This window comes from Neopsephotus bourkii, unplaced genomic scaffold, assembly GCF_033783945.1.
Source record: "Neopsephotus bourkii isolate Nb327-2 ecotype Australia unplaced genomic scaffold, CSIRO-AGI_Nbou_v1 NB_1279, whole genome shotgun sequence".
Lineage (NCBI taxonomy): Eukaryota > Metazoa > Chordata > Aves > Psittaciformes > Psittacidae > Neopsephotus > Neopsephotus bourkii.
This window is the reverse complement of record NW_026901764.1, coordinates 3,585,361-3,601,986: the sequence shown is the minus strand read 5'-3', so window position 1 is coordinate 3,601,986 and position 16,626 is coordinate 3,585,361. Positions and strand designations below refer to the sequence as shown.

At 36.2% G+C, this 16,626-nt stretch overlaps 1 protein-coding gene across 3 annotated transcripts in view; it reads right to left on the bottom strand.

Moving 5' to 3' along the window:
• Nucleotides 1–2,066: 2,066 nt before the first annotated feature.
• RHBDD1 (rhomboid domain containing 1) overlaps nucleotides 2,067–16,626 on the bottom strand; it is a 42,888-nt gene continuing 28,328 nt past the window's right edge. For 2 of the 3 annotated variants that reach the window (XM_061365191.1, XM_061365189.1), the window contains one exon: nucleotides 2,067–2,276. In XM_061365191.1, coding sequence (XP_061221175.1) covers nucleotides 2,158–2,276 — 119 coding nt within the window. In that variant the 3' untranslated portion in view covers nucleotides 2,067–2,157. Of the gene's footprint in view, nucleotides 2,277–14,306; nucleotides 14,492–16,626 lie in introns of those variants that run through there. The other variant, XM_061365190.1, reaches the window with a different exon arrangement.

The following is a 16,626-nucleotide window of genomic DNA, read 5'->3' as shown; positions in this document are numbered from 1 at the left end:
CTCACTTTACAAAAACAAGTGCTATTAAAACTGTAATCAGGTTTTTTATTTTTCTTGAGTATGTTTTTTCAACTGACTAGTGGCTCATCCGGAGGTTTTAATCATTAAAAACAACAGTTTAAGAGACACAGTAAGTTACACTGAGACTTTTGACCACAGAATTAAAAGGTTAGTCTGAGGAACCAGTGCTGCTTCCTCCTCATTTGCATCGAATTATTACCCACTGAGAAAAATATGTGAACTGTTTGGAGTTTTTTATTACTTATTTTTAGAAAAGTTACCCTACTATAAAAGTTATCTGCTGGTTTATTCTATGGCTATTGCACATGTACAAAAACAACCAAGCCCAAGAACAGAACAAAAATTAGCATTCTTTATGTGCTAAGTGTCTTAGAATATGCCAGAAAGCACTTTGCATAGTATTAACAGTGTTCTTACACTACCTGAATGAGACACCCAAAGTCACACTACAGTCGTGTCTTTTGGCTCTCAGAATCTTGAGCCACAGAGCTTGTGTGAGAATATTGTGCTTAAAAATCCACAATACATATAAAAAGGATGGTAAAAAGGAGAATGACACAGGAGAGAGAACAGCTTGTGCATTTTTAAATAAACAAACGCTTCCCCTACAGACATTAGTTATGAACAAGAAGGCGTACTCTTTAAATAAAGAGCACAGTAAAAAACTTGGTTTCAGGATTTCTTCTTTATGAAAAATACAGCACTTATTTACATTCAAACTGTAACTCCATAAAGCACAGGTTGGTGATGGCAGGTACCTGAAAAGAAACCATTGTACTGCTCATCCTAATACTCTAAATCAGTGCTGATGAAGAAATTCCAACAGGAATCTAATTATTCTTGTGCAATCACACATATTCAGGACTGAAAATAGTCATGGAGGAGCGTCCCTAATTCCAGAAGAATTTCTCCCGAGAATAAAATGCCTGGGCAATAGCAATTTTTCACACTCACACTAGAACAGAAAGCCTTCAGGTTCATTAGTTAACATTACTGAGAAGGCAGATGTGCCACATGCAGGACAGCCACTGTGACAAGCAGCAATTGAAGGGTCTGTCCAAAGTGACAGCTGAGCTTTCTGGTTTCCTGTCAACTACTCTAGAGTTGAATAAAGAGAGTCTTACAAAAATTACAAATCCAAGGTAGCCTATTTAGACAAGATCTCCACAAGTCTTCAGGCTCTCGGTGCTGCTATTTGACATAGTGACATACATATAAAGTAATAAAATTTTTAAGGCTGCGTGAACATAGACAAAGTACAATCTCCAAGCCTTCTTAACTCAGGAAAATAGATGCTTTGAAAAAGTCTAAGCTACTAAATAAATATATTCTGGCATATACACTTCCCTTTCCATAAAACTCCTAACAAATTATTTCAACTCTGTAAAGGGAAGCTTTTTTTTATTTAAAACAAATATTTAGAAAGGCTTTATTTTTCTTAAATATTAGAAATAATTAAGAAATTTAGGAAATCATAAGTAGTTACAACCCTCTTTTATCAGGTACAGACCCTATATAAAATGGCACATTTTGAGGAAGGCTGCAACAGTAAAGGCTGTATTAAATAATTCCTCAGGGTGAGGATAGTTGCAGCTAATTTTCACCCAGTTTGGAAGACTAATGAAAAGCTTGAGCATAAACTCGCATGATCCAGCTGTTGTCAAAGCAGTCTTTTCAACTGACACATGCCAATCCCAAAACCAGCTGGTCATCATAAACACAGAAAAGTTCATAAGGAAAAATTGCATAGCTTTAAAGTTATATAGAAAAGTTGATGTTTTTTTGTCTGTGATGCATGAAGAAAAGGTGTTGTCTGAGAATACCAGCAGTCAAAAAGCCAAGGTTAAAGCTACACAAAAGAAGACAGCATGGTAAAACCACAGTTTTCTTGCCGATTTGAGGTGCATTATGATGGAGACAGACAAAGATCACATTTTGTTTCCTATCTCCAACTTTGAGCCTGAATTCACAAAATCCTCTGCAGTTTTGCAAATAGTAGTAAAAAGGAAAAGGAAGATTACAAATGAATCTGCAGATTGGAAAAGGAAGATTACAAATGAATCTGCAGATTACAAATTAATCCACAATTTGGTAACTCTGAAGAGCACTTTGCAATCACATCAACACCTGCCAACTTCATCGTCTCTCAAACCTACGAAGCCTCTGCCTTCTTATTTCCTCTTCTGAATGCTGGTTAGGTGGAAACCAAAACCCATAGGGTCGCCGCTCATTATTATATGTTGCTCCACCAAAATCTACAAGACATAACAAAAAACAATTGTTATGTTGTTCTGTAATATGAAAAAAAGGCACATTTATTCTGAAGCACAAAGCATTGCAACACAAAAGAAAACAGGGAGTTGAATGTTTCCAGTTCCGATGGTTTCAGGGCAACCACAACTTCCCGCAACTGCTCTGACAGTGGAAAAAAAAAATACCACAAACAAACAAACAAAATCAAAACAAAAAACCCAAACCACCATCAAAATACCTACCCCCACCCTTCAAAACAAAAAACCCCAAACCAACAAACCACATCTAACAAGTATTAATCTGTTAGTTCACATTTTTCACAACCCCACTTTATACTGTAAACATTAAATTGTTAACTAGCTAAATGGCCTCTGTATTTACTTTTCACAAAATAAGCTTTTGATTTGGCTTTTAGTATTGGAGTCCAACATGTGCTGACCCATACCAGATGCACATACAACTCCCATCCTTAGTTGGCAGCAAGCAATTTTAGAAATAAACTACACGTGGCCCCTCAGAGAGAACTGTAGGCAAATTAAACGGGGAAAAAATAGTACACCAAGACCAAACATTCTCTTCCCTGGCAACCCAAGAGAGGGTAAGAACAGGCTATTCCAGTAGCTCTTCACAATTCACATTAAGTCACTGAGCAAAGAAACAATTAAGATTATGGTTACACATCTGCTCAACTGAAGGGCTCTGGGAAACACCACTGTGTCTGCCTTCTAAGCATAGATACACTGGTTAAGGACAAGCAAATTAGCTTTAAAGGTAACACAACAGCCTTTGTAAACTCCAGAACCTCTGGATCTCATTTAAATTAGCAAACCAAATAGTAAGTCATGTACTATTATGTTTGTTTTCGAGATGAACTTCAAATACAGCTTTATCCTGTACCAGAAATTGTAGCAAACACAGAAGGCCTGTTTACATGGCATTAAGTCAGGAAGTCGAAGTTATGAAGCAACGCTGTTAGTTTCCTATTCAATTATAAAAGCATTTTAGCTTGTAGAGTACTCACCAATAAATGTATGATTTGGTGAAAATATTTGGAATATGTTCATAATAGGTTTTTTTGTTTACCAAAAAGTCAAACTCTTGAAAATGCTTCCAGAGGGAACTACAGGTGCTCGAACTCTAAGAGGCAGCACTGTTAATATGAATGTTTAGAAAATGAGATGCACTCATTTTTCAAATTCACATTAACATACAGGAAATGAACTTAATTTATATCCCAGGATTTTAACTTCAGCTTCTCCCTGTGTCTCAACTTGCTAGAGATAATTCTGAAAAACATTTAAGCTGTTACTCTGCCTCTGAAACCACTATGTCATCATCTGACAAATGTTGTTTGGACTATTACAGAAAGCCAACATGCACTGGAAGTCCCAGAGCTTGGCACCGGTCACATTAATCACAATGCTTCTCAATTTTATGTTTTTTAAATGCAAGAGCAATCTCCTTGTTTAAAAGATAAAAATAATTGGTTAATATGGTCTGCAGCGAGAGCAGAATGGTTTCCTGAACAAAAACAATTAAGCTGAATATTCATTTACTACATTTATTTTCCCTCATTTTACTTTCTTACACATACAAGAAAGTTTGTTTGAAAAGAAAGAAAAAACAAACACAGTTTTTCTGTGTCCTACTAACCACAAACTGAGAAAAAACATAGGATTACAGTGTGGGTTTTTTTAAACTCAAAGATCATTAATTTAGAAATTTAAAATACCAAACAGCTTCACATTGGAAGACTCAATGCAAGGTAGACATGAGACCCTTTCATAATAGTGCAGAAATGTCTAATTAAAAGGCCTGAGAAAGCACAATAAATCTTTTGAAGTCAACATTTATGAATTTCAGTACAACCTGGAACACAAATGAAGGTATCTGCATGTATTTCCCTTACTCATCATCTAAGAGTAAATAAAGAAATTGTTAAATAACACTGACGTTTGATAGGTAGACTCTGAATACAATAATAGCAATAGCTGAAAGATAGAAATTTTGATATATGAAGAGTAATTTAATCATGACCCTGACTGCACAAAGGCTGCACCATACAGGGTCAAAACTGCAGTGTAAAGCTGAAGTTATATTCGGGTTTTCTTAATCATCATAATGAAGAAAATATCTGCATTTTTTTAAATTCTTTTCTGTAGTGACATTTTCAATCAAATCTCAAGGTTTCTCATGAAAACATTTTTCTATATAGCATAATTAGTTTTTCTTTAAGAAATCAGATACCACTTTTACAGTTAAAGCAAATACTTGCAGAGTCTCCATAAAATACGCTCAGCACTTCAAATATAAGATGTACTTTAATAATCACTGGAAATAGAATGAGATACTGTAAATATACATAAAATGCTATTTTATGTTGAACCAAAATAGAAGACTGACAATGTATTTTGAAAAGCTTTACATTCAAAAGGAGACATTATTTACATCAAACAATAGCAAAGAATGAAGTTGTCTGAATATGAAGGCTTAAATACATGGGGTTTTTAATACATATATTTGTATATTTATATTTATTTTTTTAATTATCCTGTTACCCAAAACAGCCCCTTGACACTTTTTTATTTACAACAAAAATATTTATGAATTAGCACCTTTATCTAACCAACACCTGGAGTTCTGTGCAAGAAACATCAGCAAAAAACTCTCAATGGGTTTTAAGATTGGATTTGAACTATTTCAAAAACCCGCTGTAACACCAGATGACAGATAAAACCAAGCAATACAGTACAAAAAAGTTAGAACACCACACTAACCCTCACATGGCGTATTTTAAAATTAATTTTATTGTGAACTAGAACTGCGCTCTGTGAATAAAGAAGACCAAGACCCTCCACACCTTTCCTGTCACTCTGTGGGGTTTTGCGAGGTTTTTTGTTACTGCAGTTTACAATTATAGGACTTTGGACCAAAACAAGATGTCTGTAATTAGCACTCGTTTAACTAAACCTGCATAAGTGCAATACAGATACAACTTTAATAACCATAAACATTTTCATCCACATGTTAAGTAAATATGCCTAAAATACTGCAGTTATACGTTACAGCACATTACTCTGAACCTACAGTCCTCTATAGGCATAACGTATAATGCATTAAGCACTGGTTCAAAGTTTACTCAGTATATCAAAACTTTGAATTTCATTACTCACAGACACACAGTCTGAAATGGAGGTGACAACACTGATTGTCCTCACTTTTCAACATTTATTTTCCCCACTATCAAGAAGCAGCATCTCTCAATTGAGAAAACTGAGAATGTTTTGCACTTGGAAAAAGCAGTCACACACAACTCATCAGCTTGGACTGCCAGTGCTGACACTGAGTGCATTTGCCTGTCCTCACTTCCCAGTCTTCCTTCAACACTTTATCTACATCAAGATTTACATGGGGAGATGCTTGTACAGTAACCATAACATCAATTTTGGAAAGAATATTGTGAAACTGTTTATGCTGACCCACAAGACCATTTTTACTAGGTAAGAAACAACAAAACAAACAGATTTTTAGATTGTTACTCAAATTTGCACTGTTGGATTAAAACAACACAGAAAACCCAAAAATACTGAGCAGATGTCTTCTCAAGTCAAAGGATACTATTAACATGGGGAATCCCTCAAACTAGAGTTTGTCATATTCTTTCGGTTCCAGTCAAGTTCCAAGTTTTGGATTTAAGTTACTGGCATGTTTAACACAGCCACTTAAAAAATGCAAGAAAGGCAGAAAGAAAAATGTATCGGATATAAGACTATCAGCCATACCTTATAGGAGAGTGGAGACTTTGCACTGGAAATTCTGCACCCATTAATTATTGTTCTGGTTCTTAAGAAAAACTTCTGGCTTATAACTTAAGTTCTATTACCTGCTTTATTTCGTTTTTTAATAAACAGGGTTTCACACTTGAAGCGCTGTTTTGAAAGATCTAATCATCTTGTAGAGAAAAACCAAAAAGCTAGAGAGCATTACACGCTGAACTGCTTTAAGCAGTTCAGGGATGCTTGAAATAATACAACTTAGAACCCATGCAGATCCGTTTGTTTTAGTAAAGGATGCTCAAGATGACAGCTACAACTGGGCCACCTTTCTCTCCTCCTTCGAGAAATGAAACAAAAGGACACAATATTAAATTCACACATTATGTGCATAAGTCTCTATCAGCAAGCAAGAAAGTGATTAAATGATGACATTCTGGAGCCTTACACCATATCTTGGCAGGGAGTCAGCCAGCAGTGGGTGAGTGCTCCTGCCAGGTCCAGGGACATTGCTGGCTCACCCAGCAGCTGGCACTGGAGCTGCACAGGCCACCATGGAAATAAGGACAACCTCCAGCCTACAAAGTATTCTGCACTGTAAGCAGAAATAGGGTTATTTAGAAACAGATGGGCTCTAGAGAGACTGCTGCACTGAAAATTACAGAGTTGTTTATTGTCTGGCTAGTTTGAAACCTACGGATTATTTGCCAGCATCTAGCAGTTTCTCTTCACGTTGGGTTCTATTAAGAGGAAAGCAAAGTGAAAGCTACTGGAACACAAGTACTTTTTTCCTTTACTAAACCAGTCCTGAATTCAGAACTTGCTATACTGTATACACTGTTTTGCAGCAGAACGTCTGTCCCAGAAAGAACAACTGCATAACCAACATCTTAACCCTGAAGCCGAACAACTAACACAGCTATCTTCTGGGCAAAACTTAGAAGATTCTTGCATATCTTTTTATCAAATGAAATTTCTCTAGTGTTTTTCTCATTTTAGGCACCTGCAACACCACACTATCACACCTGGGGACACACAGTACATTCTTTGAGGCTTTTCATTGTAACAGTGATAAGCTCATAGCCCCCTGCACCAGATCAGCACTTCAAACACTAAAATGCAGTCAACCTGATGCATGATCTAGAACAGCAGACAGGAAGAGGTGAAAAAAACCCTAACATTGTAGCAACATCACTTAGAATATTTTGGTGGAAATGGCAAGCCTCCAAATGTAAAGGGAAGGATTAGTTTTTCTTATCTGTAGATAATAGGAAAAGAAAACCCAAGCCCCAGAATTAAAGACAACTTCTGTGCTGTGAAGACAGCACTCAGGTAAAGGGGAATATTTGACATCACTGCAATTAGAAGTTCTAGCTACACGAGTCTAAAATATAATTCAGAACTTCTCTTTTGAATACAAGATGTGAACCTCCATCCAAACTCACTGCAAATGCAAACAGACCACTCCACAAAGCAGCACACAGATTTCACAGAAACACCAGGGAGACTGATCTGTCTGTGGCACAGCAAGCCTTGCTCAACAGCAAAGCAAAACTTACTGAGCCAGCTGGCAGCACAAATGAGCCGATCATTTAGTCTTCACCTATACACTGCCCTCTAATCACCAAGATCAGAAGTAAGGCAATTCGAAAGATGCCATTCTGTCAGTGTAACAATATCGTAGAATGTCTGTGAAGTGTGTGGTTTTTGCTCCCCTGCATGAAATTCAGCATAAGAAAGAAAAAATATCAGCTGGTCATCTTACAGGGTGAGCCACGCAGACAAAGCCTCCACATGGGTTTTAAGTTCTGCTTGCAGTACAAGCCACAGAAGTGTTACATCAAACACACACGATTTTTCCTCCTCTCTGAAATAATGGCCTTAGTTTTAGATTAGATAATAGGATTTGCACAACAGTTTCTGTAGGCTTCAGGAATAATCTATCAAGCTACCAAACTGGGAAACTCTGACCAGCAGAACGTTCAGTTAGGTGCTCGATAAATACTGATGCTGCTAGATAAAAGAATATAAGTGTAGGAAATATGTACTGATGGTATGACAAAGCAGGACGACTATTTCTTTTGCACACTGCCTTTAGCTGTGTTAAAGAAGAACCTAGAATATTTCAGTTGACTAGCTTACAGTTTTCAGCATCATTATCCTCCTGGTACTAGTCAATGTGTTACCCATACAAACACCAAACTACACAAACACTTCCATACCCATGCAAAGGACAAACTTCTCATTTCCAAAACCCTGTTACTTTTGTTGAAAATAATCATATAAATAACTGTTGTGGAGGATAAGTACAGACAAATGGTAATCTCTTTTTAACTCAGGGAGTACCATACAGCTAACTAAAAAGCAGAGAGCTCTGATCTGACAGAAAAGACTTGTCTGTTCCAAGAGGAGAGCCCTTAACAGATGCCTCAGATATAATAATTTAATGTACAAGTGTACACACAGATAATAGTGGCTTGATTTTCCCAGCCTTTGAAAGGTGTGAATGACAGGAAGCCTAGCCTTAGCACAGCCAAGGTTCAGGAAAGATATGGACCTGTTGGAGAGGGTCCAGAGGAGGGCCACAGAAATGGATCAGAGGGCTGGACCACCCCTCCTAGGAGGAAAGGCTGAGAGACCTGGGTTTGTTCAAGCTGGAGAAGACTCTGGGGACACCTTATTGCAGCCTTTCAGTACTGAGAAGGGGCCTGTAAGAAAGATGGGAAAAGTCTTTTCAGCAGGGTCTGTTGTGACAGGATGACTAGTGAGGATTTTAATATAAAAGAGGGGAGAGACAGGCTGGACATGAAGATTTTTTTCACAGTGAGGGTGCTAAAATACTGGTACAGGTTGCCCAGAGAGGTGGTAGATGCATCATCCCTAGAGATATTCAAGGCTAGGCTGGATGTGATTTTGGGCAACCTGATCTAGTTGAAGATATCCCTGCTCATTGCAGGGCGGTTGGACAAGACCTTTGAAGGTCCCTTACAACCCAAATCATTCTATGATTTATATCTAGGTATTCTAATTCACAGGAAGCTCACTGTAGGATTTCCTCTTCTTTTTCTGGAAATTGTGTTTTCTGCAGCCAGCAAAATGCTCAAAGACTGTTAGTTTGGGTACTTGCAAATGGGACAGTTAGGATCATCTCATGTAGACGTTACCATTTTACCCAGCTCAATAGCTTCACTGCATCTTCTATATTATCATGTCTGATTATACAACAGAGTGTCAGCATCTGTACCTATGTTGCTGTCAAAGGAGTAAGAAATATTGTATTCATTAGCCTAAGAGGTCACAGACCCAACAACCTTTTCCAATCTTTTTTCTAGGAACTGTTTCAAATCTAAAGATAGATCACCAAAGCGAGGATGACTGTTCAGCTCCTTCAAACCTTTCTTCTAGTAAATACAGACAGTATAAACCATCTGTGTCTCTACCCTTAGGTAACTTTCCTGTGGCTCACAAAGAGAAGGCTACTTTTTCTCTCCTGAAATGAAGAGAATGGAAATATGAAAAATGTGGGAAGATGACTACAAATGGAACCCTTCAGTACAGACCCCTCAAGAAAAAAAAAAATCTGTTTATGTCCCCTGGGGGTCCCAGAATGGCATTCCTCAGGAAAGAGGTTAAGGTGGTTAAAATAGGTAAGATTTATATTATTTATCGATCCTATTTAGCACTGGTGGTTTGAAAATATTTAATCACATGTCATACCAACTTAGAACACTTGCTTGGCTTTCATTTATACCAGTTTTATGTAATGTATTTCTTCTATAAATAGTATGTCCTGCTAGCTCATATAATGGCAGGATATAATTAAAGTTCACAAACTGCTCTTCAGCATGCTACAGATTGCGTACTATGTATCACATTGCCATATCTGTGGTATACACCTGATTTACCTTACTTTTTAATACAAAATACCAATATTTAGTGTTCTATTTAAGAACACTTAAGGCATTCTCTCAGTTTTTATAAGCACCTAAACATGTATTTTTAACGCATAATCAGATATTTTTGATGCATATGGAATTGGAAGCAGTAAACTGGAGGGCACAGAGAACCTAGAGTCAAATGCACAGTGTGCTGTCTTAAGGTAAGGTTAAGCAGCTACCTTCTGATTTATTGAGTTGTACAGAGAATACTAAGGAAAAGAAGTGCACATGCAACATCATCTTTCCTCCTCTCCTACTTCAGAAGGACTAGGAGGCTTCCAGAAAGAGCTGAGGCAAACAAAACACTGTTTTATGTTGCACTAGAAGCCAGACAGGAGCTACAACTGGAAAAAACCCTATAAAATAGCAAATCTTTGAGTCTCTCATCTTTGCCTCTGCAAAACACAGGCATGCTATACGGCCTGAAAGATTTTGCTTTTAGCACAGAACAAGTGGACTGTTAGATAAGCGAGATCAACCTTGAACACAGAGTCTCTCTCCCTTGTTTTGAAAAAGGGATTATTTTAATCATGCCTTAAAATCTCACCTTCGTGGTACCAATATCAACAAAATAACAGACTCTTGCTAAAGTAACAGAAGTTGTTAAAACACCTTGGTAACATTTTTAGACACTATCAGTAGCTGCCTCAGAATAAGCCACAAGTTAACTGCACACTCAGACCATGCATTCAAAACAATCAGCACTACAATGCAGAAATAAGAGGATATAGACCACTGCTGGACTTGACGCCCTCCAGAAAAGGGCTAAGGAAATTAGTTTTATAGCTACCTCCAACTACCATTTAGCTGGGTGCTAAAAATACTACAGGAGAGATGATGTAATATAATCTCACTGCCTTTTTCAACCATCTAATAATTATCCAGCTCTTAGTTCTCCTACACAGGCTAAACTCACTATTAAACTTAAAATGGATGATACATAAAACCTAATATGTCTTTCATTCCCAAGTATTTAAAGGCATTTGCTAAGCAACTAAAAAAGAAAAACAAAACAAAAAACCCTTGACCTACATAGACTACCTATCTTTAGGCTAAGATATAGGTATCTGTTCCTCTTCATAGTAAGAAAGCTAAGAATAACTTCAGTTACAAGAAGAAATTCAGGTAGGCTGTGTATTTATCATAATCTAGAAGAAGTCTTTTGTTCAGCTGCAAATAGCAAGGTATCTTTCTCCTTGTTCCTTAAATTTATGTTCATCTATTTCAAACATCTGCAGTACATCCTTCACTGAAAAATCTGGAATTGGAGACCTCATGTTATTCCATACTTTTCTTTATGCAGTTTCTTTCCTTGGTTGGTTTGTTAGTGCATATTCACTACTGTTTAGACATATTTTCCAATTCCATCCCACAAATTATATTTAGACATTTGTTACTTGATAAAATTAAATTACTTATTTTGCTATTCACATAACCTGTATTTTCTTCTCTGAAACAGTTTTTACAGTAAGCTGCATAGACGAAGTAAAAAATATAGGCAAAAACACAGTGTGGTAAAGCACTAAAAATGAGGACTAAGACAGGGGGTACAGCAAGAACAAAACAGGATGATCAGTTACACAAAATAGAACCGAAAAGGCTGAAAGCTTCTCTAGCAAAAAGAATGCAAATTAAATCGCATTACCCTTACAGAGTTGCTTAGACCTTGAAGTTATGTCCTTACTAGTGCATTTGTAATCTATCAAAAAAAAAAAAAAAAAAGAGCTAAAATAACAAGAATTAAACAGTATGTGCTAATGGGTCTCAGTAGCTCTACAAATCCCAAATACCATCAGGGATCAGAAATAATTTTGGCAAATCATTTCATTAAAAACAGCAAGTTCTCTATTAAATAAAGGCATATAGGCTTTGTTTTTCTCTTTAAAACTGTTATTAAAGGTATGAGACTTAACTGTATTTTTTCAACTAAATTCTAATCTTCATCCAAACATTGCTTCACATAAAGTTTAAAAAAAAAGTACTAAATAAATGCAGTATCCATTCTTTAAAGCATTATCAGTCATAGCAATGTGTCAAAAATTGACTAAATGAAAAGAGTCATATCTGACTGTTTTTAAGCTTGCTAAATGTAACTAACTGCATTAGTAAAACTTCTTGAGATAATAAAAGTAAGACTTCTTGATCAGAGCTGGCTCATGTCTAACCAGCTTTCAGGGCATGTTGAGCTTGCTCGCAATGTCTCCAACAGTGCACAGGCATATCAGATTGAATATGAAGGAAAATTTTCCAATGTATTTCTTTTGAGCATAATCCTAAATCCTACTGCTGCAATCTGACAGCAACAGGGAATCTATGTAATGCTTAAAATTATTGGATTTATTTTAAAATGCCAGCTAGAGACTCCAAATAGAAAACAAAGGATAGAAGGGAAGCAAACCAGAAACAGCTTTCAGAACACAAGGATGCAAGCACTATTTCGGACAACAAGATATAATATGAAAGTGTTATTTTTATATATATATATTTTGTTTTATTGAAGCTACTAGAAATTACTGATTTATTCAGACAGACATTCAGAAAAAGGTTCAGAACGTAATTTTTAAGAGATTCCCAATAAATAAAGTGTCTGTAGACTAAATCCAATGATAAAACAAGAGTCAAAATAGTAAATAATGGGCAAATCTAGGGTTATGAATGTTCACTGACCTTAGTTTACCTCTAAAGTATCCCCAGACCAAGTTTGTTAACATGCATAAAAGTATCATATGTTGGGGAAAAACAAAAACAGACAAAAATCAAACCAAAACAAAAAAGAACAAAAACACCCCAAACCACACAAAACCAAACCCTCCCCACCTTCCCCCCCCAAAAAAAACCAAAACCACCACAGATTTTCCCTTACTGCATTTCTGCGTGCCTAACAAAGATGCACAACAACAAAGAAAACCTCAAACAATATCCATTTCCCAATGCCAAGACTAAAACCCAGATGGATGAACAGAAACACCAATGCAGACTGGAGTCACTCCACAGCAACTCCCACTTTCTCCAGAGTGGAAGACAGTGCTTTTATGCAGCACATGTACAGCTTCTTCTAATTATACCCACAGATGTTAAGTAGAACTGCCTGTTCTCCAGGAAAGTGACCCTCCAAACCCTCTGTGAAAGAAACAACATTTGTTTCTTTAAGGAAAAAGTTCAAGTTACTGAGGGGTCCTGGGTAAAAACCACAAGAACAGCCTCTACCTCCACTTGCAAACCATGCTTTTATAATAGTAATGTGAATGTAAGAAGAACACCTCAATCTACAGTCAGAGATTTAACTATTTCTTTAATAACATATTTTCTTCCTATTTTGTCTTTAGCAGTTGAAACTTCGGCAAGAAGGAAACCATCCAAAGGACTGCTGCATTGGCAGTACTTTCAGAAGCATTTACCTAGGAAGTCACAGGGAGAGAAAAAAGAAACCAGCATTCTGTACACATTTGAGCTGAATAAGTATCTTATGTCAGTGCTATAAATCTTTTTATTGCAAATAAAATCATTAATTCTTCTCTCAAAATCTTTTGTAGCAATAATCGGAACCCGAGAACGGCTGTGACAATGTCAGCTTGTTGCCAAAGACCAAAGGAAGTTAACCCTTCAGGCAGTGATTCTAAAAATACCCAATATACTACCAAGCATTTGACAGAAAGAATGAAAGATGTGCTGCACTGCAAAAGAAAGCCAGCACGTCCAGAATGTTAAATACTGAATACAGCAATCTCAGCATAGTGCTATAATCCAGGGCAAATCAGAAGCAAATACCAGGACAAAACACAAGCAAAACAGCCTTGAAAGGCCTGATGATTCAGGGTGTCAAGCTGAATCTGAAATTATCTTCTAAACTATTCTCCATGTACTAGTGTCACAATGCTTCAATATTTTCTATTTTCATAATTTTTCAGTTTAATCGTAACATCAAACATGTTATCACTCACGTGGAATGTTGTCCTACTTTTAATTATTGTCTGTCTTTTTATCCCTCTAACAACTCAGGAATGCTGCAGCCATGGAAGCCCAAATCCTCAGGCATTATTCTATATAGCAACAGACAGGACTTCTTCAGGAAAGGCACATTAGAGAAATGGGGAACACAGTCACATTCATTTGCATAACCAACTTTTAAGTACACTGGACCATAACCCAGTTTCTGTTAATACTATTTAGAGAACACAGCTCTTTCAATTTACCAAAAACCTGCTGAACTTGTTCCCTTCTGTACGTAGTGGTGGTTCAAAGGCAGGAGGAAAACGATTCATAGGAAAGTAGAAAAGGCAAATAAAATAAATAAATAAAAAAAAACAACAACCCACTACTGAGGTCCATATTAGCAGTTTGCACATTTTTCTAGTGTTGATTCATCCATCAAAGGCATTCTTACATTTGTACATTCTCCTCCAGACACTGGAAGGAATGCTCTCCACACAATGCTCCTGAAAGGAAATCATGCCTCTCCTAGAAGAATGCCAAATGGTCTGTATGGATTCACATGTAACAATAACCCTAAAGACAGAAGAAATGAAAAAAAAAAAAAAGTAGCATTCAGGACAAGAGAGAGACAGTGAAAATAAAAGGAAAAACTGATTTCCCCAGTTCTAATTCTATGGAAGCCTTTACACAGTTTAAAACTTTTGAATACACTACGAACATTGAACAAAACTGTTATCAAGTACCCCTGTACCTCTGCATCTCTTCCCAAACCAAGTACAATTGGTCCTAAACAGTATTATCTGCACTTCAGTATCTGAGCCAAACTAGCACTGCTTGAAAACTAAACAAAACACTCCCCAAGCCCATCACTAAAATATACAAAATTTAAGACATGAGTGAATCCTACATCAACTACTACTTTTATGAACAGACAAATATATTGCTATACATTCATTAACCATTTATAATGGAACTCATGCTATCCTTGTTGCGAGTGGTCTGTTACTTACACTTAAGCATTTGTTGAGAAATTTTCTGATTTAATATTCTGGAAATTTGCCTGAAGAAAGTGCTTGTGATCAGGACCACAGAGCACAGCTGCGAATTTAGAAAGATATTTAGAACAAGAGCTCTACTCAGGGGTGAAAGCATTTTTCCAAAAAGCCTTAAGAATCAGATTCAAGTTCTAGCATATGACTTCATGAAATGTATTTTAATCTGACATCATGCACTGCATATTTGAGCATATAATCTATTTTAAGACACTTCTACAGAAAACCATTATAGTCAAATGCAATGACTGGCATTCCTACAATTGCAGAAAGGAAAAACAATACAGACTGGAAAAAGAAATCAATTATACAGCATTTCTCTGTAGTCTTACCACATAAGTTTCATTTTTATTACAACCTTCCATGGATTTGGCAGATTTCATAAGCTACTAATTAAAAGGCCAGTCTCAGTAGAAGATAATGTAAGTGGGAACCTTCAAAATTTCAAAGAACGGATAAGCCAGATGCCTAGGTATTTCCTAACTACAAATTTACCTATGACTAGCCCATCCTTGGCCATCTAAAAAACTATGGGTGGATGGGGTTTTGTTTTGTTTTAAATTAGAAGTAGAGAAATGCATTTAAAGACAGTCTCATAAAATATAAGAGAAATAACTATATATGTATACTTACAGGTATTTCTCTTTAATCACAAACTATAAAGACTACCACCTACACATTAATAAAAAAAAAACAACTTAAGTCTCAAGAAAAAGAGGAAAATTCCTTTGTGCAGACATGATCCTGCATGGAATTCTTAACATTATTGAGACTGAAAGACAAACACAAGTTCCACTCTGAAGAAATACCAACACCCACCATAAGAAAAATCCAAATCCACATCCTACACTAATCAAGATATTTTTTCTGAGTAGAACAGCAAGTAAACAACAGATAAGAGATATTGTATACTCTCTATACTGGGGTTACTTTAAGGATGCAAGATATAAAGATATAAACTAACCCAAAAAATTATACTAAGCAAAAATTACACCCATATATTTTAACTTCACAGGAAAATCATATCTTAAATACCAAATCTAAAATTATTTTCCTGACTTAAAGGGAAGAATTATTGTAATTTGTAACCAACACAGAAATGTAAGACTAAGAATGTTAAGAATTACATTAAACAAAACAAACCGAACAAGAAACACCAAAAAAAACCCACACACACAAAAAAACCCCACACACCCACAAAGCATCTTTGGAAAGAAAAAAAAAAGTCATTTAAAAGATTCTTGTTTGAATATCTGAATATCTTTGAATATCTAAAACTGGGAGTTGAAAGAATATAAACAACAGTTAGTTTTCCTAAATGGACCTAAATCATTATGACAGTTTGACAGTATTAAAACTAATGCCTACATAAATCTCAAACATACCTAGAAATTTCCTTTGTTGCATTAGATGCTATTATTATAAATTTTCCAGATAGAGCACAAAAATAGAACTGCAGTTCAGGAATGCCTGAATGTGGAATAAACAGATATGCAGTGCCCTTATAGTGGATTTAGATAACCCATATATGAGATTATAGAAGAATAACTACTGATCTTAAATTTGATGCATTTCTTAATACATATTAGTTTTCAGTTGTGAACAACTGAAGGCAGGGAATTCTGTATTATGCCAGTGATTGTCTTAACAGCTTAG